This window comes from Haliotis cracherodii, unplaced genomic scaffold, assembly GCF_022045235.1.
Source record: "Haliotis cracherodii isolate W230 unplaced genomic scaffold, xgHalCrac1.p SCAF_8, whole genome shotgun sequence".
NCBI lineage: Eukaryota > Metazoa > Mollusca > Gastropoda > Lepetellida > Haliotidae > Haliotis > Haliotis cracherodii.
In genome coordinates this window covers 40,855,187-40,878,118 of record NW_027266341.1, presented here as the reverse complement: position 1 = coordinate 40,878,118, position 22,932 = coordinate 40,855,187, and the positions used below count along the sequence as shown (strand labels likewise).

The 22,932-nt window shown below is 38.2% G+C and overlaps 2 protein-coding genes across 5 annotated transcripts in view; one reads left to right on the top strand and one right to left on the bottom strand.

The window, feature by feature from the left end:
- Positions 1–22,932, bottom strand: part of LOC139449914 (glycine receptor subunit alpha-2-like) — a 76,541-nt gene that overhangs the window by 29,764 nt on the left and 23,845 nt on the right. Inside the window, exon 1 of one of the 4 annotated variants that reach the window (XM_071231514.1) lies at positions 19,263–19,374. The exons of 2 other annotated variants lie outside the window; for them this stretch is intronic. In XM_071231514.1, coding sequence (XP_071087615.1) covers positions 19,263–19,338 — 76 coding nt within the window. In that variant the 5' untranslated portion in view covers positions 19,339–19,374. Of the gene's footprint in view, positions 1–15,096; positions 15,236–19,262; positions 19,375–22,932 lie in introns of those variants that run through there. One more of the 4 variants, XM_071231517.1, reaches the window with a different exon arrangement.
- On the top strand, positions 12,157–13,690 carry LOC139450069 (uncharacterized). Its single transcript, XM_071231709.1, has one exon. It carries the CDS (start codon positions 12,157–12,159, stop codon positions 13,615–13,617), a length of 1,461 nt encoding a protein of 486 aa, XP_071087810.1. The 3' UTR covers positions 13,618–13,690.

Below are 22,932 nucleotides of genomic sequence, written 5' to 3'. Positions count from 1 at the left end.
AATCAGTTACTGTTTGAAATTACTATGACCATGTTAACAATGACAAAATTTCCACTATTTCCCAAATACTTCCACAATATCTCCCCTTAACATGGCATCAAGAAATTTAAATGATACACTCAAACACACACACACACACACACACACACACACACACACACACACACACACACACACACACACACACACACACACACACACACACACACATATATATATATTTCTTATTCCGTAGATACTATTGAATGAATGTTTTTCAGAAACAGAGAAGTTTTGCAAGAATTAGGCACTATGAATAGCATAACATGCTTCTTTAGAACATTCTTGAAGGTATCAATTCATCTGATATGTCTAAAACCCAAACAGTATAATCTGTGTCATACAGATGCATAGATTTAATGAAAAAGAGTTTATCATCAAAAAATGGCTCCCACAGGAGATATCGCTTGGTTGAGGTAAATGAGTAAAGGCTTTACAGACCATTGTGACATCATCGGTTACCATGACATCACAATCAAATGACAATCCTCGCAGTTTTTTCACTTTTATCAACTCGTGTTGATATATTTGATATCAAAAGACACTCAGATGAGATTCTCTATGCAGTACAGTTTATTAAGTCAATGTCAAACACAAACTTCACTCTCGTTGAAATGAGCAGGCAGGTATTGGAGGTGACAGGTTTGGATACATGTATTATGTATTAAGATATTATGTATATGTATAATCAGACTTGGGAATTGATAAACAATGCAATATTTACATATATCAAGTTGTCGAGATAAATTGACAGTAAATATATTTATTTATGTTTGCAACTTTATGAATTAATGAATATCACAATATATGATATATTTATCTGCCTCAACTTCATTATTTAGATCACACATACTTTCGAAATCTTCTAATTAACTCTTAATCCCAGAAGTTTCCAAATTTATTTTTTCATATTCCACAATATTTTCTATAATTATGTTTAGTTGATTTAAAGTATGAGTAGTTTTGTTATTAGTGGCTTCAGGATCAGTGTAAAAAAGAAAGAACAAACAAAGGGTAATTCGGTTTAGGGATGTTTGCAGGAAAGGTAAAGTTTGTCATTGTACAAAGTGAAAAGAGTTATTGCCCCATCTGATTATTTTTTATAATTTGTCACATCAGTTATTTTACCCTTTTCATTCACATCCTAATATATGGGACTGGTCTCACGGCAAAACGATAATGCGTTGTGTAACAAAAACCAGTTTTCTCGTGAAATACACATATGTAGAGACGAACCTAGCTTTTGGAATATTACTGGCTGGCATCAATCGCAAACCGTTTCCACCAAACTACCCATCTCCTACAAACAGGTAGCGTCCTCAACCTAACCCCCACCACGTAACAAATGCCCCTTCAGGACCGCTTCATTCGCCGTCAACACCTTTATGATCGCTTCGGGCCAAGATCAAGAACAGTAGAGAATGTCACTGGAAACCATGGGAGATCCATCCATACATTGACAGTGATTTGGTGTTTGAGGGAGAACTGCGTGCAGTCGACCTTATCATGGTAGCTTCATCACACTCCTGTGAGGAAAGTTCAGTTTTGTTTTCAGTATTGCTGCAGAGAAATTCATTTCTGTCGAAGAATGGTCTTGAGTAATGAGTTCCGCTTCTACGTATCCTTTGCTGGTGGAATGGATCGCAGTGCCCCTGAACTAAACCTGATAAAATACATGTGGGATGAGCGACGTATGCGCTGACATCAATCACCACCCCATGACCTTCCATTCTTGACCTTAGCCTTGCAGGAGAAATGAAGGAACATCCCAGCTACCCGTATATCCCGTCTTTGTGACTGGGCGCCTCGCCGTTTACACGTATGGTTTCGAATAAATGATGGTGATATAGGATACTGACATCTTGAGGGTGGTGCTCTGAAAAAACAACAGGTTGCTGCTGGAGCTGCCATTCACTAGTATCTCCTGTACACTCATTTTCTCACACAGTCATCATTCTTTTTCATGCAAGTAAATATTTACTGCTGAAATCGTTTTCTTGTCCCTATTTCGAGCTTTCTACCAAGTCGGCTACTGAGGTTTTACGCAGAAAAGGAAAATATTTTGAAGTCATTCTTTGGGAAAGATAGGAAAGTATTACCGGAATATGTGATAAAGTAGTTTTTTTGTTCTTGTGTGTTAACTTAGGGCAAACCAGCCACTATTTGTTTTAAATCGATATATTCAACATAGTTTTATACTTTTGCCCTCGGTCTTACTTACCCTCGCGTCTCTCTTCCCTCGGATTTTAAAAATCCCAAGCATGACCACGGAGGTATTTAAAATATAAATATCAAAATAAAACATTATTTGGTAAAATGTTTTATTATTTGGACTAACTATTTTTACTTTTGTATATGTGACACGTTGTTTATTGTTAAACTGTACTTTACCGACATGTTTTAACACACACACGTTCTCTTATCTAAGAACGAGAACTTCCAGAATTAAGCTAACATCTTGTACGTGAACGCAATAAGAGCATTAAGTTGTGATTCAATACATTCCTTTTATTGGACACACAGATGTGTATATGAACAATACTTTCTTTCCTTTAAATCTTTACAATACTTTTATTTATATAACGCTGATGTTCGATGAAATGCACCTGCGACAACTAGGTAGTCAAAGGACATTTCATAAGCAAAGGAGTGCAATCAATTGCATGAAAACATTTTCCTTTGAATTGATACTGTCCATTAAGCAAGCGGTTACTTCGGAACAGTTGATTAACTATTTATATCAGTTGCATCTGTTCATTATGGATCTATGCCACAAAAGCACGACTGTTTGCCTTCACCTGATGAACCCTTATTATTAATACCGAGGTCTTCATGGCTTATTGGCCATGTATCATATGACTGATTTTATTACGACGTTTATGACTTGTACCTTCATCTTGTGAATTCATTTGTAAACATGCATACTAGTAAATTGCTTGGGCTCATACATACACAGTATAACTGTGCTTATAATTGCTTACCCAAATACGTTCCCCAGGCACATACATGGTTGAAAAACAAAAACCGAAAACTAATCTTTGACCATTGATAACGATGGTATCAAGGACGAATCTTTGATATTAGCACTTTACTTAGATTACAGACCCGTGAAGATCCAGGGTAGAATAGGTCTTCAGCAACCCATGCTTGCCGTAAAAGGCGACTAACGGGATCGGTTGGTCAGGCTCGCTGACTTGGTTGATCCATGTCATCGGTCCCAATTGCATGGTTCGATGCTTCTGGTCCGGACTCGATTATTTACAGACAACCGTCATATAGCTGGAATATTGCTGCGTGCGGCGTAAAACAACAAAAAACAAAAACAAACTTAATTTAAAGGGTTGCTACCTGTGTGGCAGGACATACTGACCTGTTTTGCAAACTTTCACAGTAAATCGTGATGGCAGTTCCTTGCATATGTCGCTTACTTTTTACGGAGACGTTTTATTTGTTATGGTGACAGACATACGAATATTCATTACCCTTAAGGTTTTGACGATTTTAATTCTACTCCTAAATTATGAAAATAGCAACAGTTATAGTGTTACGAAAAAGAAACATGAAAACACATGCCACAAGGCTCCAACAACCATTTCATGCCACGTGTGCGATATCAATATCTTCTTTTTTGGTAACACATGCCTATTACTCCTTTACAGATTTAAGGTACTGTGCCTACAGTTAAGATATTAAGTAGCGTAAATGCATCTCCGGCCTCAAGACATAACATGTACATGTACTCTGGTCAGGTACAGGACTTACAGGTGTCTCGTACATTTTAGCCAAAATCATAAGAAAGTTTAATGATGTCACTTCGGAATGTTATAAAACTCAGACCAAAGACAGTACAAAAACAGGAAACAGACACACCTTCAGATACCTGTACGTATTAGTCTTCAGCAACCCATGCTTGCCATAAAAGGCGACACTGCTTGTCGTAAGAGGCGACTAACGGCATCGGGTGGTCAAGCACGTTGACTTGGTTGATGCGTGTTATCCTATCCCATTTGCGTGGTTCGATGCTCATGATGTCAATCACTGGACTGTCTGGTCCAGACTCGATTATTTACAGACCGCCGTCATATAGCTGGGATGTTGGTTGAGTGCAGCGTTAAACAACAAACAAACAAATGCTACCTTTATAAATAAAAAAAAAGAAGCAACATCCACTTTCCATTTTGGGACCTCGAACATCAATCCCAGCCAATAAATAAGCATGGTTGCTTTTACGAACACAGTCTTCAACGCACAGACAAGAGAGACATGTGTGCTTAAAGAAAATGAAAGGAACTTAAACAGGATCTCTTAAATGCTCAACCCTACGGGCGATATGTATGTGAACAACGTTTCATCCTTCAGTAAAAACAACATGATCTGTCATGTAAATGATATCTTTTCTATATCAGTTATTTATCACCTCGTAAATTTATAATATTCTTATGAATATTATAAAGTTACTAGGTGGCTATACAGAATATGATACCCATAGCTAGAATATAAGATATGTATAAATCGCAAAGAACAATAAAGAACGAAGCGTGGTGTATTTCACGATTAAAAGTGCAGATACGCACATGAGCTCGAAACTTGACGTCGAATTTATTTAAATTGGACGACTTTATTATATCCCCGTTTACGAAGTAAATCGGGGGTATATAGCGTTCCGTCTGTCCGTCCTTCCCTCCGTCCTTCCGTCCGAGCTTTTGTACGGCCCATAACTTTTTTAACCATGCACCCTAGCTTCACCAAACTTGCTACACACATTTACCACAATGAGTACTTGTGCCTTCTGCTAGTTTGAAGATTCTGAACTTTTTCATTGTTGCCGTTTCCATGGAAACATTAAAAAACTTAAAATTTTAGGGTGGGTGTTTTGTACGGCCTATATCTTTTTAACCATGCACCCTAGCTTCACCAAACTTTCTACACACATTAACCACAATGAATACTTGTGCTTTTTGCTAGTTTGAAGATTCAGAAGTTTTTAATATTTGCCGTTTCCATGGAAAGATTAGAAACTTAAACTTTTAGGGTGGGTGTTTTGTACGGCCTATCTCTTTTTAACCATGCACCCTAGCTTCACCAAACTTTCTACACACATTAACCACAATCAGTACTTGTGCCTTTTGCTAGTTTGAAGATTCTGATTTGTTTAATTTTTGCCGTTTCCATGGAAAGATTAGAAACTTAAACTTTCTTTGTACGGCCCATATCTTTTTAACCATGCACCCTAGCTTCACCAAACGTGCTACACAAGTACCACAATGAATACTTGTGCCTTTTGCTAGTTTGAAGATTCTGAATTTTTATTGTTTGCCTTTTCCATGGACACATTAAGAAACATCAAGAATGTATGTTGTGCAAAGCATTGATTATCCCACACTAGATTGAAATATATTTGCAAAAACATAATGCATCCTCATGTGGTTACAAGGGCAGTTCCTCTGACTTAAAGCAACAGGTATATTTCATTAATTAACAAACTATTTACTATTTGTTGTTGACCAGCGGGGATAACGGGGGTATGTGAGCTTTGCTCACTTCTTTCTTGTTTTTAGAGGGAAGTGTCCAGTGTGTTGCATCCCAGAGATGGAGCTGGGCAAGGTAAATAAACTCAATGGCCGAAAGATCGCTTCCAAAAGTGGGAGAGATATGTCAGTTTGGTTTGGGAGAAAAGGTACAGACAGTACGTAATATTTTCTGCGAGGCTGGTCTACAGTTACGGTGGGCATGCATTCCCATCCCACTGACCCACAAACAGGCACGTTTGGATTGTCATTGCGTTGGGATCAGTAGAGATGGAAGAACTGATCTCCATGTCCTACAGAGGGGCGCGGTGACGACGTGGGCTACTGGGATGACATTCTGGATGTGTACATGATTCAATTGCAATGTATGCTGGTGCAATCGGAACGGATTCAACCTCATTGACGATAACGCATGATCCCATCGTGCAAGGGTCGCTGATGCATACTTTGAGCAGGAGACCATTGTCCACAGGAGACCATTGTCCACAGGAGACCATTGTCCACAGGAGACCATTGTCTGCAGGAGACTACTGACCCGGTCACTAGACGTATTCCCTTGATGACACATGTGGAAGGAACTACAAATCGCCTTCTCACGACTCCCGTCCTTCCGGCAACTCCACAGGAACTCGGCAATGATTTTACTGAAGAGTGAAGCAATCTTCCCTTGGCAACCATCCACACACATACGTGCTACTGGGTTTTGTTTTTATTGACAATGAATTTGTTTTTGTGAGTTCAGTTTTGATCTCATTGTATCGGGTTATCTGACTGATTATTGGTCACATGTTGTTTGTTGGCATTGTGTGGCGCATGAAAACGGACTTTTGATTATTAAACACGTCTTCATGCAATATTGTCGTAAGTTATTTCAACAGATACACACAATTTGACATATAACATTTTAAAGTGATGTTTCTTAGTAAAGTTTGAGTAGTATATAGACTATGCGTCCATAGCAAATATCTCACCTTAAGCCACCTTACGCCGCCGTCAAGATACATAAAGATAAAAAAGAAATCCTTGGCTTTAGAGACACACAACCTTATTATATAACAGATCTGTACACCGATGACCAATAGACACTTGACACTTATATTTCGGGTATATGAACGTATTCATGTTTCCATCATCTGGTCATCGCGATCGGATGATGTTGGTTCAACACCCTAAAGACCTGTAAACATTGTTGGTACATAGGCTGAATAACAAACTGGTCCCTTGCAGGATACGATCTCAGCACCTACAACATTTTCAAGATGGCGCTTTAGACATCTTGCCCACTGCACCCCACTTATACACTCATGCATTAGCAGTACCTGCATCACATGTGGATACAAGATCTACGTACAGATACACAGTCTGCCCAAGGGATCCCTACTTTTTTCCAGTAACCACCAAAATTTACATGACCCATTTAGAAGGAACCACATTGCAGACATTCTCGTTAACCAACATTTGCAGGTACAAGAAAGTTGACATTTCTTTCATGTTAAAACTAGGCCCTTCATCTCACTTGAGACCAGCCAACTCCCCTTCCTTGACGTCCTAGTAGTCTTCAAACAAGACCTCAACTACAAAAGTACTTGAAGGTATTCAGAAGGCCCATGAGTCGTCAGTCTGATCACCCGTACAGACGATCTTTGTTCAACACCTTATTCAAATCAACATGTCAAAGTGTGATTCTCAAAGCAACAAACATCAGTGTGATATGCCGTAGCTGTAGTGTGATTGTTCATATAACAAGCATCAGTGTGAACTGTCGTAGCTGCAGTAGTGTACATGTGATTCTCCATATAACAAGCTTCAGTGTGACATGCCGTAGCTATTGTGTGACTCTTCTCATAACAAGCTTCAGTGTGACATGTCGTAGCTATAGTGTGATTCTCCATATGACAAGCATCAGTGTGCCATGTCGTACCTATATTGTGATTCGCCTCATAACAAGCTTCACTGTGACATGTCGTAGCTATAGTCTGATTCTCCTCATAACAAGCATCAGTGTGGAATGTCATAGCTGTAGTGTGATTCTCCATATAACAAGCATCAGCGTGACATGTCGTAGCTATAGTGTGAATCTCCATATAACAAGCATCAGTGTGACATGTCGTAGCTACAGTGTGATTCCCCATATAACAAGCATCAGTGTGACATGTCGTAGCTATAGTGCGATTCTTCTAATAAAAAAAATCAGTGTGACATGTCATAGCTATAGTGTAATTCTCATCATAAGAAGCTTCAGTGTTACATGTCGTGGCTATAGTGTGATTCCCCATATTACAAGCATCAGTGTGACATGTCGTAGCTACAGTGTGATTCTCCATATAACAAGCATCAGTGTGACATGTCGTAGCTACAGTGTGATTCCCCATATAACAAGCATCAGTGTGACATGTCGTGGCTATAGTGCGATTCTTCTAATAAAAAAAATCAGTGTGACATGTCATAGCTATAGTGTAATTCTCATCATAAGAAGCTTCAGTGTTACATGTCGTGGCTCTAGTGTGATTCCCCATATTACAAGCATCAGTGTGACATGTCGTAGCTACAGTGTGATTCTCCATATAACAAGCATCAGTGTGACATGTCGTAGCTATAGTTTGATTCTCCATATAACAAGCATCAGTTTGACCTGTCGTAGCTATAGTGTGATTCTCCATATAACAAGCATCAGTGTGACATGTCGTAGCTATAGTATGAATCTTCATATAACAAGCATCAGTGTGCCATGTCGTGGCTACAGTGTGATTCTCCATATAACAAGCATCAGTGTGACATGTCGTAGCTATAGTGTGATTCTCCTCATAAAAAGCTTCACTGTGACATGTCGTGGCTATAGTTTGATTCCCCATATAACAAGCATCAGTGTGACATGTCGTAGCTACACTGTGATTCTCCTCATAACAAGCTTTAGTGTGCCATGTCGTGGCTACATTGTGATTCTCCATATAACAAGCATCAGTGTGACATGTCGTAGCTATAGTGTGATTCTCCTCATTACAAGCATCAGTTTGACCTGTCGTAGCTATAGTGTGATTCCCCATATAACAAGCATCAGTGTGACATGTCGTAGCTACACTGTGATTCTCCTCATAACAAGCTTTAGTGTGCCATGTCGTGGATACAGTGTGATTCTCCATATAACAAGCATCAGTGTGACATGTCGTAGCTATAGTGTGATTCTCCTCATAAGAAGCTTCACTGTGACATGTCGTGGCTATAGTTTGATTTTCCATATAACAAGCATCAGTGTGACATGTCGTAGCTACACTGTGATTCTCTATATAACAAGCATCAGTGTGCCATGTCGTAGCTATAGTGTAATTCTCCTCATAAGAAGCTTCAGTGTGACATGTCGTGGCTATAGTTTGATTTTCCATATAACAAGCATCAGTGTGACATGTCGTAGCTATAGTGTGATTCTCATCATAAGATGCTTCAGTGTGACATGTCGTGGCTATAGTTTGATTCCCCATATAACAAGCATCAGTGTGACATGTCGTAGCTACACTGTGATTCTCCTCATAACAAGCTTTAGTGTGCCATGTCGTGGCTACAGTGTGATTCTCCATATAACAAGCATCAGTGTGACATGTCGTAGCTATAGTGTGATTCTCCTCATAAGAAGCTTCACTGTGACATGTCGTGGCTATAGTTTGATTTTCCATATAACAAGCATCAGTGTGACATGTCGTAGCTACAGTGTGATTCTCTATATAACAAGCATCAGTGTAACATGTCGTAGCTATAGTGTAATTCTCCTCATAAGAAGCTTTAGTGTGCCATGTCGTGGCTACAGTGTGATTCCCCATATAACAAGCATCAGTGTGACATGTCGTAGCTATAGTGTGATTCTCCTCATAACAAGCTTTAGTGTGCCATTTCGTGGCTACAGTGTGATTCCCCATATAACAAGCATCAGTGTGACATGTCGTAGCTAGAGTGTGATTCTCCATATAACAAGCATCAGTGTGACATGTCGTGGCTACAGTGTGATTCTCCTAAAAGAAGCTTCAGAGTGACATGTCGTGGCTACAGTGTGATTCTCCTCATTACAAGCATCAGTGAGTCATGTCGTAGCTACAGTGTGAATCTCCATATAACAAGCATCAGTGTGACATGCCGTGGCTATAGTGTGATTCTCATCATAAAATGTTCAGTGTGACATGTCGTAGCTATAGTTTGATTCTCATCATAAAATGTTCAGTGTGACATGTCGTAGCTATGGTGTGATTCTCATCTTAACAAGCATCAGTGAGTCATGTCGTAGCTATAGTATGAATCTCCATATAACAAGCATCAGTGTGACATGTCGTAGCTATAGTGTGATTCTCCTCAAAAGAAGCTTCAGTGTGACATGTCGTAGCTACAGTGTGATTCTCCATATAAGAAGCATCAGTGTGACATGTCGTAGCTATAGTGTGATTCTCCTCATTACAAGCATCAGTTTGACCTGTCGTAGCTATAGTGTGATTCTCCATATAACAAGCATCAGTGTGACATGTCGTAGCTATAGTATGAATCTTCATATAACAAGCATCAGTGTGCCATGTCGTGGCTACAGTGTGATTCTCCATATAACAAGCATCAGTGTGACATGTCGTAGCTATAGTGTGATTCTCCTCATAAAAAGCTTCACTGTGACATGTTGTGGCTATAGTTTGATTCCCCATATAACAAGCATCAGTGTGACATGTCGTAGCTACACTGTGATTCTCCTCATAACAAGCTTTAGTGTGCCATGTCGTGGCTACAGTGTGATTCTCCATATAACAACCATCAGTGTGACATGTCGTAGCTATAGTGTGATTCTCCTCATTACAAGCATCAGTTTGACCTGTCGTAGCTATAGTGTGATTCCCCATATAACAAGCATCAGTGTGACATGTCGTAGCTACACTGTGATTCTCCTCATAACAAGCTTTAGTGTGCCATGTCGTGGCTACAGTGTGATTCTCCATATAACAAGCATCAGTGTGACATGTCGTAGCTATAGTGTGATTCTCCTCATAAGAAGCTTCACTGTGACATGTCGTGGCTATAGTTTGATTCTCCTTTTGACATCTTTCAGTGTGCATCTCATACGATGACCATCCATATCTGTTACGTGGAATACATCTTCCCGAAGCAAGAGAGTTAACTGACTATTGATGATTTTTCGGACATTTATGATAATATTGATATTAAGAGACATTCGTGTGATTCAAAAGTTAATAATTTTGGTAAAGTGCTATTGAATGTTTGTAGTGCTTTAAATTTATATATTTGTAATGGCCGATGTGGTTCGGACGCAGGGAAAGGAGACTTTACATTTATAAGTCATATTGGACAGAGTGTTGTTGATTATATCATAACAGGCCCTGACTTGTTTACATCATGTGACCGCTTCGATGTCCTATCTAGGTCAGATTCAGATCATCTGCCTGTTGCGTGTTCATTTGTGTCACGTGATATGGCTTCTGTGGGTGCTAGCTTATGTAATGCACGAGATGTGCGTGACAACTCCCGTTATGTGTGGAATGAAGATAAAGTGTCAACATTTAGAGATGTATTACTTTCTGACAAGTCAGCTTCAGTGTTTGATCAGTGTAATGAACATATTTTATCTGGAAAATTTGATGATGCTGTAACTTTATTCTCAGATTTATTAGGTAATGCAGCAGAATGTATGCGTAAGTTTTGCCCATCTGCTTGGTTAGTCGATAAGCAACCTTGGTTTGATAAAGAGTGTGAATTTCTTAGATTTGAAAAGCAAAGACTGCTTAAAGTTTATAGACTACTTGGGGATCATTTGGCACTTTCAAACTATCTACATGCAAGAAATAAATATACAAATATACTCCATAACAAAAGAAAAGCCTACCAAGATAAAATTCTTAGTAATATGGTGACAGGCATACACAACAGCAAAATATTTTGGTCACAATTGAAGCTACTCTCTGGTGAGGGAAGGAGACGCTCTCCTAATATAGAACTAGGAGATTGGTATCAGCACTTTAAGAACTTATTTGGTGAATACTCTTCTTCAGAGGTTGAGGAGAATTTAGTTTTTGACGATGTTAATTTTGACGAAACAACTCAGAGTATTCTTGATTCCCCTATTTCACAGGATGAAGTGCTTGATGCGATTACAGGATTGAAAAATAATAAAGCTGCGGGAGATGATGGACTGATAGCAGAAATGTTTAAGTCTTCTCCTGATGTTCTGGTTCCTTTTTTGACATTCTTCTTTAATGCTATATTTGATTCTACATATTTTCCCTCATCTTGGGCTGTTGGCCACATTGTTCCTATATATAAGAAAGGCGATGCCAATTCTCCCACTAATTATAGGGGTATCACTATCTTAAGTGTATTCAGTAAACTTTATATTTCTATTTTAAACAGAAGACTTCAGTTTTGGTCGGAATCCTATGATAGACTAGTAGAGTCTCAGGCTGGTTTTAGGAGTGGATATTCCACAACTGATAATATTTTTGTTTTATATTCAGTAATAGAGAAATATTTGGCTAAGAAACGAGGTGTGATTTATGCCTTGTTTGTTGATTTTGCCAAAGCCTTTGATTACATAGATAGATCCAAATTGCGTATGGTACTATACAAAAATGGTATTTCTCCGAAAATGTTCTGTTGTATACAGTCAATTTATAAACAAGTTTTGGCATTGGTCAAATACAATAACTCATTTTCTGATATGTTTAGCTGCAGTAAGGGAGTTCGTCAAGGATGTGTCCTTAGTCCCATTTTGTTTGCCTTGTTCATAAATGATCTTGCCATAGATATTGAATCCAGTTGCGCACATGGTATCCAATTTCATCCAGATGTAGTTCAATTGTTTTTATTACTTTTCGCAGATGATGTCATTCTCATAGCAGATACTGTTTATGGTCTCCAGAAAAGAATCAATGTGTTAGAATGTTATTGTAAAGATTATTCATTAACAGTCAATATTGATAAAACTAAAGTAGTAGTTTTTAAAAATGGGAGTGTTCTTTCAAAATATGAAAAATGGGTTTACGATGGAAAATTGTTGGAATGTGTAACTACATATAAATACCTTGGTGTATTATTTTTTCGAAATCTATCTTGGAGTGCACATATATCTAATGTTGTTAATCAAGCTAAAAAGGTTTTGTTTAAGCTTTTGAAGTCCCTACAGCTAATTAAACCTACTCCTATGAATATTTTCTTTAAAATTTTTGATGCTAAAGTTGTGCCAGTACTTCTTTACGGTGCAGAAGTTTGGGGTTTATCTTTATCGTTTTGCGAGGAGATTGAAGTTGTTCATACACTTGCTTGTAAACGTATTTTAGGAGTTAAGTCAGCAACTTCCAATCATGTTGTGCGTGGAGAGTGTGGGAGATACCCTTTGTATATCTATGCTTTCAAAAGATGCTTGAATTATTGGTGTAAGATTTTAAAGATGCCCGATTCGCGTTATCCACGAAAAAGTTACAATATGCTTGTGCAGCAGGCCATAGCAGGTAAGACTAATTGGGCCTCTAGAGTTAAATTACTTTTGTACGCCTATGGCTTTGGCTACGTATGGGAAAATCAGCATCTTGTTATTTCTATTCCATTTATTGATGAGTTCATACAAAGATTAAAATGCTCTTATGAACAAGATTGGCATTTTGCTTTGACCAATAGCCCCAAGTATTCATCATATCTTTGTTATAAATTTAGGTTTAGCAGGGAATTTTATTTATCGGCTATTACAATCAATAAGTTTCGCGTTGCACTGGCACGTTTTAGAGCTAGCTCCCACTCGCTCCACATAGAAACCGGGAGATATTTTGGTATCCCAAGACAGCGAAGGTTATGTATGGTTTGTAAAACAGGCTATGTTGAGTCTGAATACCATTTTGTATTGGTTTGTGAAAAATATTATGCTCTCCGAGTGACATATATTCCTCAAAAATATTATGTAAATCCATCAATAGAACAATTTTACATACTTATGTCGTCTCTGCATCAGTCAACAATTAGAAGTCTGGCTTGTTATATTTACCACGCTTTTAAGTTAAGGAATTCATTTTTGCAGAAGTAATATTCTTTATCTATGAATGCCTTGCTGTTGTGTATTTAGGTGTACACAGTTGTATTTTTATACATGTCTGGTGAACCGAATTGTACTTTGGGCCGCTGGCCCACTCATGTACTGAATAAACAGATTAGACTATAAAAGTCAAGTTTCCACCCTTGCCGAACTAGGCTGGTATTGTGGAGTTTCATTTTGGCTGGACTAACGAGTCTATGCAAAGTCCCATCAAAATCGCGCAACGAAATCGATATCCGGTTCGTAAACTGTCGTGCAGATTTCGGTCCATTGCAGGATTTGCAAAACATGTGCACCGCCAGCTCGTTGTCAACAGACATTTTCCAAATCTTTTCATGTTTTTAATCAACGTGCTCGCGTGATTTGATGCACTTCGCGATGAAACACCCGTTCATCACAATACACATCTTGATTATTGATCAGATCGTCTTGACCGGGCGCCGCCATTTTGTTTGAAACAAATGCAAGTGATGGAATCTGATTGGTCCATAGGAGAGGCTAAGAGGGGACATAACTCATAATAACCACTGGTGGCGCTGCGATCGGGCCCAGGAATTCCAGCCTAGTTCGGCAAGGGTGGAAACTAGATTTTCAAAGTCAGTTAACGCTCTGCCTCGTGAAGATGCGTGGGATAAGACTATCCAAAATAGTAACGATATGTTGAAAGAAAAAAGCATACACACGAACGCAGAAAGTACATACGTTGTTGAACAGATTCGATCGCTCAATATCTCTATTCGGGAGTGAACTGTAGACAGATACATGTCACAAATATATTTTTAGATGACAGAAATATAGAGGTAATGTTCGTTAGATGCTTTACCATTAAACTTGATACAAGTTTCTTTCATTACAAAAAAACACATTTTTCCGAATTTTGTGTGATAATGCCTGGTTCTCTTCAGCAGCACATTATTCGAAAGACTCATTTACCAATGTTGATCGGGGAGAGTAGTGGATGGGAGACAGGGTGCACACTTGACTCCTGGGCCTTTCTAGGGTTTCGGTGACATGTTAAATGTGGTGCCTCCTTCGTTGGAAATATGCCTCTTTAAATGGTAATGTGAATGTTAACCTTTGGTTGTATACATCCCAGGAAGCTGAGAATGACATTTGCGAGGACACGGGTCCTTTGACCGGAATTATAATTATTATCATTATCATTATTATTTACAGATTAAAATAAAAAATGCAGCAAAGGGTTTGGGTGGTTATTATTATTAAAATATTTAGTCCTCTGACATTTTCATCCCAATTTAAACACGATCATTATTTCATGTACTAAGACTTCTGGGCGAAGATAGATTGTAGATTTTCCGGCATTGTGACTTGACTGCTGCGGACAACACACTATCGATCTCGTCGTCTTGATGTGTCTGCACGATGTGAACTGCTTGTTAGTATCTAACACAACACACCGCCTAACACTAAACTGAATGAGCATTTACGATACACACGACATGTACTTACTTTGAGCTCCAGCTAGGTGATGTGTCACTGTGGAATACGAAGACAGTAAATTGATAAGGGTTGAAGTAGCACTGACTTAACACCTTCCGATGTAGAACGCATGTGAAAGAAAATTCATCAGTTGAAATTTCAAGCTGTGATCGATCTGCAAGTCGATACCATTCTCTCACACTGAGGCCTAATACAACTCAAACAGGGATATGGTTGTCACGTGTTGGCGATAACATATTTTTACTATTGGCTGAAATTCCTAGGACCTGTGGAAGTCGACTCGTATCGGTTGGGCGCATTAGCATGGACGCTGAATATTACGCATTAAAGACTTGAATAAAAGAGCCGTCAATTCCGGACACATCATTCAGGAGCTTTCTCTGGAAATTGGAGTCATAAGAAAATTCCCAGTGTCAATCGATCGTGATGTACACGGGAATTCTGCATACTGACTGCACTGCATATGCTGATATTGTAGCGTGGATGAAGAAACATACACAAGGATTACACGATCCGAATAGAATATAACAAATCGGGTAAACGATCAGGCAAAATACCATTTGCCATATTAACTGTTCATCAAGTCCAAAGGTTCTATGCGAAATTCATGAGAACCTTTGTACACATGTAAAAATAAAGCATCATTACGTCAGGTGCTGGGTGAGGTGTTATGCAGACCGAGAGGTAATTACCAAAAGCATGTACACGAAACATTTTTCAAATGGGAAACTATTTTCTAAAGTAGTATACAGAAATGAATTGATAATAAATATATTGATTGCAACTGTTTCTCGTAAAACATCGCGTGCTGAAGTGGCCAGATTGTAGCAGGTAGAGTAATTTAGAGTTACCTTCCTTGGTTGTTTCAAACAAAGGACAGCTTAATCTTGCAAATTGTTGCGTATTGTGACAGTTTTGTCTGGATGTATATATGGGCGATATATAGACTTTCGAGAGTGCACTCGCCAATTATAGGGCTTATTAAGTAATGCTGCTGCCAATTATTTGACCCATTTTATTGCCTTTTGTGTGATTGCAAACCTAAAACCGTGTGTTCCAATATAATTTATAATTATGTACTGATCCTGTGTTAACCGCTGTTTTATGATTTGGTAGTCACCTCGTAACAGAAGATACTGAAGCCCTCGCTATGCTACAATCTGTCACATCAACATATTTCTTTTCTATCACATTTCAAAACCGATTTATTTAAAGCAAAATTTAACCGACAACCAATGAATAATTTGTTCAATGAGGAAAAACATTTTTAGAGAAGCATCTCGCCTTCCTCCATAGTATTTCTTTAACTCTACAACCAGAATACAAAACGTTTTTGCAGGATTGTCAGTAAACGAACGTGTATTAACTGGAACAACTCAAATGAGTACAAACTGATATGGTGAACTGCTAGAAGCGTGACAGGTAAAATGTCAATATAGCAATAATGTAAGTATCGGCTGCATCTTAGTAGGCTGGCGTGGGCCTTTCATGAGGCAGTCATACGCCAACAAGAGATATTGTAGCGTGAATATGTTTTGGGTAAATCATAAACGCAATCGGGAAGTCCGATATACAAATAAAAGCGACAAAACCTTTTTCCATATTCAATAGAAATCTCTGCTAAAATCAGATTCGATTGTACGATTTCGACTATATCATGAGAATGTGTTTATGAATCATTATTAAACAATGATGATACTAGGTGTTTGGGGAAAGGTGAGCGTATCCTACCACACACTCACGCAAAGGAAAGTCACATATGGTACAAGTCAAAATAGGGAATTGCATCGGACATCATTTTTGTCACTGATGCGTCAAATTTGGAAATGTCCTCCACCAGGTCTACTATAAAACGTTTTGAAAGCTTTACTCAGGCCTTGAATGTTGACCTTGATCAAACAATTTCTGAGCAAGAGTCGTATGACGCTTTTTGAAAAATCATTGTAGAAAGAGCATGCTCGATTGTATCTCAGAACTAGTGAAATGTAAACACCTGAGGCTGCTGGAATATTGTTTTCATAAAAGGAAAGTTGACTATTGGAAAGTTGAAGTCATCCCTCTTGTCATACAGACTTGTGGAGAGTGTTTAGTCCCTCTGAGTCGTTATGCATGGATCAAAATATGAAACAGATGAGGCAGTCCCACTGGGCTTCTTTATTTCTAGTTCAATGTCAATGTTTGCAAATGTTTGGACTCGTGTGCACAACTTATCCTTTAAAAAGTGTAGGAATGTGAGTTGCTTAGACACACCATGGCTTAGACATAGGAAATACATGTTCGCGAGAGGCAACTTGATGCACGTGTGAACGAGAGGAAAATCTATATATTCAATATTGTGATATGTTTTCAGAAGTGAAGTCAAGTTAATATTTTAAAATTTCAAGTAATAGCATTTGAAACTTATTCAGGGAAGAACATTAACAATACTTTTTCGGTAAGTACTATTCTCTTAGGTGACATAATAGTTACTTATTAGGATAAAGTGTTATTCATAGTCTATACCAAGCTTACATTCAGGACATGTGTGTAGTGTTAAATCTATTCGAACAATGTACCTTTGTTTACCTACAGCTCAAAGTCTAATAATTTCAGTCCAAAGAGTTTTGAACTCTCTATACAATATGTACCTAGAACTATTGTTATTATATTGAAAATACATATATATTGCTTCATTTTAAATACCCGAAGAAAAGCTACATTAGTATATTCATTAGTCCAATATGCATTGATATAACACAATGAATAAGGAACTGTTTACAGGGCGTCAAGCTTATTTTAGAGCCATGCTGGTCCCAGAGTAACTATAGCTTGCGGAGTAAATTGCAACATTTTGGCTATAATGGGTTAACATTAGAAAATAGATTCCACTTCAGGGCATGTCGTCATAAACATCGTGAAACTATTCAAGATTCCCGAGTCTATATAAACAATGAATTTATTTATTATAATTGAATCAGTTGTGTGTGAGAGGAAATCGATAGACGTACTCCAATAATATGGAAGTAGTGATGAAATATTTACGACATACGTTAGTACACTGTCCTTCAAGGTGAACAGTGTCCTTGGTTTCATAATCTTGCAAATACCCACTATATATATATATATATATATATATATATATATATATATATATATATATATATATATATATATATATATATATATATTGAATCAAAGCATTGCCATTCTTTGTACATGTGTTTGTGTTTGAGGAAATATTTGCATTTTTTGTTTAGACAAGTACATCACGACCAAGTAAATGAAATGGTATATGCTTTTAATGTCAAGTGACATAGATACGACTGTAAGTAAATGTTTCAGCTTAGCGGAAACTGAAAACGGAGCCTGTCATACCGGTTAACCTAATATCCCCAATGGCTGCAAACAGAGTAATCGTTAATCAAGACACTAACTCCTGGTCTAGAGCGTTATCCCAGGAACACTCGATGAATCATTCACATCAGGCAGTACATCAGGGCATAATAGTGAGAAATACCAACAACACTTTCAATGACAATATAATCATAAACCCTATTTTCTCATCACAGGAAATGGAACTGAAATTATTTTCTAATACTGTTATTTCTCCCTCACACGACTGTTAGCTGATTACTTTCATACACAATGGATACAGATCACTCCACGACTGAAGGAACATGTATTATTGATCTATTCTAGAATAGAGTAGACAGCAGATAATACACTCTCGTCTGTCTCTTTAAACAAAACAAAACGGAAGACAAAGTGTCTTGCATGAGCATCAACAATTGTAAATAATTAAAACTCACCGTGGAAGTTTATTTTGCTGCTTGAGCAAACATCAGCTTTTGACAAGTTATGACTATTTCTATTCCTTATTTGCTCACACTTTTATATATACATTGAACAGTTTAGAACAGATAGGCTTACTCCCATGAGCAGTATCACCAGGTGCGACAAGCAGGCGAGCCAAATATGAAAATACAGGCCCAATACACCTCCATCCTCAACCCAGCCACCAACACCCTCACATAACAGCATAACAAAGCCATGCTCCCTTGTGGCAAATGATATGGGTCTGTTATCTCGTTCGCAGCAATGTATTCGTGAGTTTCGCTCATGATGGTATTCTGACACCATACAGTAGTTAAGCCGTTTCAGTTAACCCCTTAAAACCGATTCAGAGTAATACTCACGAGCTGGAATGTGGTGGCAATCCTCACGGTGAAGAGACGTGGAGGTAATCTGCCTCTGTCTACAGCCTTCAAACATAAGATTGCGTACTGTCACATTCACGTCCACAGGTGGCGGGCGACACGGCTTTAATTTGCTACACGCTCTTGCCGAAGATCTCCTCTCAAAGCAAGCCAATGCCATGAATATGCATGAACAAATGCATTCATCAAAATGATTGGCTGTACTTTTTCAATTTGATACTAGTCGGTAATGAACTCAAGTAAAAGTACTGAGCAATAGTCAGTAACGACACACTGCAAACATTGCATTGGAATGTCGGCAATCAGTCGTGTGTTCAACAGTATCCATAGAAAGGTCAGTTCACTTATAATTTACAAACTGTGAGGTAAGATTTCAAGCGTTGAGTTTATTAGCACTGGCACTTCTACCAGACATTTTCCAGACATCTACTGTTATTCATCAACAAATTGATGATAACTGAAACGCACATAACGTAAATGTCAATCTGAGAAAATCAATACCGACACCTATTGCAAGTACAATATATCAACGTCAAATATAACAGACAATATTTTGTCATAGCTAATTTCAAACCAAACACGATGGAAGCTGCAGAAACGTTACTTATTACTAGCTCTGCTACGTTCGAAGCATCGATCCTTGTCCTATGTGCAAACATGTCTTTAAATCTACAACTTGTCCTTGTCAAGTAGGAAAACTATACGTACATGTTGATAGTTTCAACAGTTAAGTGACAAGTGACACACTGCTAGTGACCAAGCAATATATTTTGTGAAGTCATATGCAATCATGTTTTACATATCTACATACTTCTTATCTAAAAGGGGCGGCCGGGTAGCCTAGTGGTTAAAGCGTTCGCTCGTCACGCCGAAGACCCGGGTTCGATTCCCGACATGGGTACAATGTGTAAAGCCCATTTCTTGTGTCCCCCGCCGTGATATTGCTGGAAAATTGCTAAAAGCGGCGTAAAACCATACTCACTCACTCACTCTTTTAAAAAATGTGCAGGCAGGTCAAAATTGTGTGTGTAACCTTGATGTGCAGAAAATATATTGTATAAGAAAATGGTCTTCGTAAAAGATTGTTCGCTGACTGCCTAGTACTGAATGAATATTACAACCTAACTGTCAGTAGAAACCATTGCGAATAGCTTATGCCTGTGGGGACTCAAAATAGAAGGCTTCCATTGCTATGCTTGAAATGTCAACGAGCAGCAGCAAACGTGCGTTTGTGTACAGAAATGAATTAATCAATATTGTTTTCCCCAGAAAGATTCGGAACCAACCCATGGCTACATATAATCACAGAAATCAAAGGTGTATTCATTACAAGATAATTTTATCAGACACGTGTTCGGTGGTAACTTTGACATATTATTAGGTATGTATAGTGGCATTCAAGAAATAAGGATTCAAGGTGGTTTTTTTTATATTAGATCCAATCTCATACAAATACAATCGAATTGAGATCACCCTAATCAGGTTTGGTATGCATTCGAAAACAATTATGGTAACCAGTACAGTACCTCGCCTCCTCCATGTTGTGTGACAAGTACGTGACTATATTCACAACCTTTATTGTGTCTTCGGGTGTGTCACATTACTGCCCATGTAAATTATACCACGTTGGAGAACACTGGCAGTGGGACTCTTTGTTACGTTTTTTTTTATACACGAGGCAACATATACACATAGTTTCCTGCTAATCAAAATGTTAGATGTGTGTCAAGAAGTGGAATGTCACACCATGTACGTCGCACTACTTGTAGTACAATTTTACACGGATGGATCTTGGCAAGTATTACGTCGTGTTGCAATTAAAAATGGCCACTCCAGTTGGTCTGTATATATGAATGTCGGAATAATAAAACGAACATATCTATATTTTCCTACATTCAAATGACAATGAAAACATGTTTTATTTATAACCAAGTCCCTGGTGTATCACGGAAGTGACAGCCATTTGCTAAGTTCCTTGGCGTGTGGAAAGCTCTCTCTGTTGGTCAAGTAGATGACAGTTATAACAATTTCCGCTGACAGCGTCATGGGCAAGAGTGATGGTAGTGCTGACCACTCGTAACGGTCTAATAACATGTAACACGTGGTTGATCTGTATCAAGTGTTGGGAAAGACTGTTTCATTACATTAGTGATGCTCACAGTCTCTCTCACAGTCTCTTAACAAGGATACTGAGACGATGATCAAATAAAGACCGACTATAGTCTCTTAAATGCCATATAAAATATATCGAAGTTAAAAAAAGAAATGCTTATGTCATTGTGTATACGTTTTGAGCTCTGTTGTTAAAATCATAAAATAAGTACAAGGCACAGTTTTATCCCTTGTTCGATGTTAAGAAGATATCAATTCGTGACGTCATTTCCTGTTGCCGCTATCCCATACAGTGTAGACTTATGTGCAAGAAGTGTTCTATACCCTATCATTTTGCAGTTATTTTAGTGTTCTATAAACTTCAGCTATCATACTGTAGTTGTTTAAGTGTTCTATAACCTTCAGCTATCACACGGAAGTTATTTAAGTGTTCTATAACCTCCACATATCGTACCGGCTATAAACTTCAGCTATCATACTGTAGTTGTTTAAGTGTTCTATGACATTCAGCTATCATACTGCTTTTGTTAAAGTGTTCTATACTCTTCAACTATCATACTGCAGTTGTTTAAGTGTTCTATAACCTCCAGATATCATACTGCAGTCATTTAAGTGTTCTATGCCCTTTGTCTATCATACTGCAGTTATTTAAGTGTTCTGTCCTTCAGATGTCATACCGCAGTTGTTTGAGTGTTCTATGACCTTTAGATATCACACTGCAGTTGTTAAAGTGTTCTTTAACCTTAAGTTACCATACTGCAGTTGTTTAAGACTTAACGGTGAATATTAGATAAGTTAGAAGAGAAGGCACAACAAGAGACAGGAATGGGAATTCTTGTAAACCTTCTTAAATTAATCGCAAAACGATATTACTCTATCTTATACGTTGTGACAAAATTATTTTCTGCAGTTATTAAATATGGATCATTATTGTTAGGACTGACCGCTCCACAAATTTAAAGAAGATGTGACCTTCACATGAGGTAAAAACATAAAATGTAGTCCTTAAAGTTTTAAAGTCATTTGATTTTTTAAGAAATGGGTCCGATGATATATTGCGCCACGTATCTGCCGTTCATTGTAAGTCTACGCCCCGTAGGTTCTCGTATTTCCAGTCTCATAATTTGATTTTGAATAAATAGAGAAAGGACACAATAAGTCACATAGGCACACTTGTGAAAGGGGACTTTTTCCCACATGAAGAATATTGACCACATCTTCTACGCTGCCAAGTTGTTTCCCAGTGTAAATCACCTTCCCTATCGTTCAGTGTCAGAACACATACCCATTCGGTGAGCTTTCGTCCTCCATACTTATAACAGTCCGAACATTGAGAGGTTTCAACGTTCGCTACTGCAAATGAAAACTATCATTCTTTGTATGGTGACTTAAACATGTATTGGTGGAATATAGATCGAAGAATGTACATTATAGTCCACGGATGATAATAATAATGTGCACTTATAATGCGCTAACCTCCACGTAGCAGTTCATGCTCAAAGCGCTACACAATTATTACCCCGGTCAGTGGATCAGT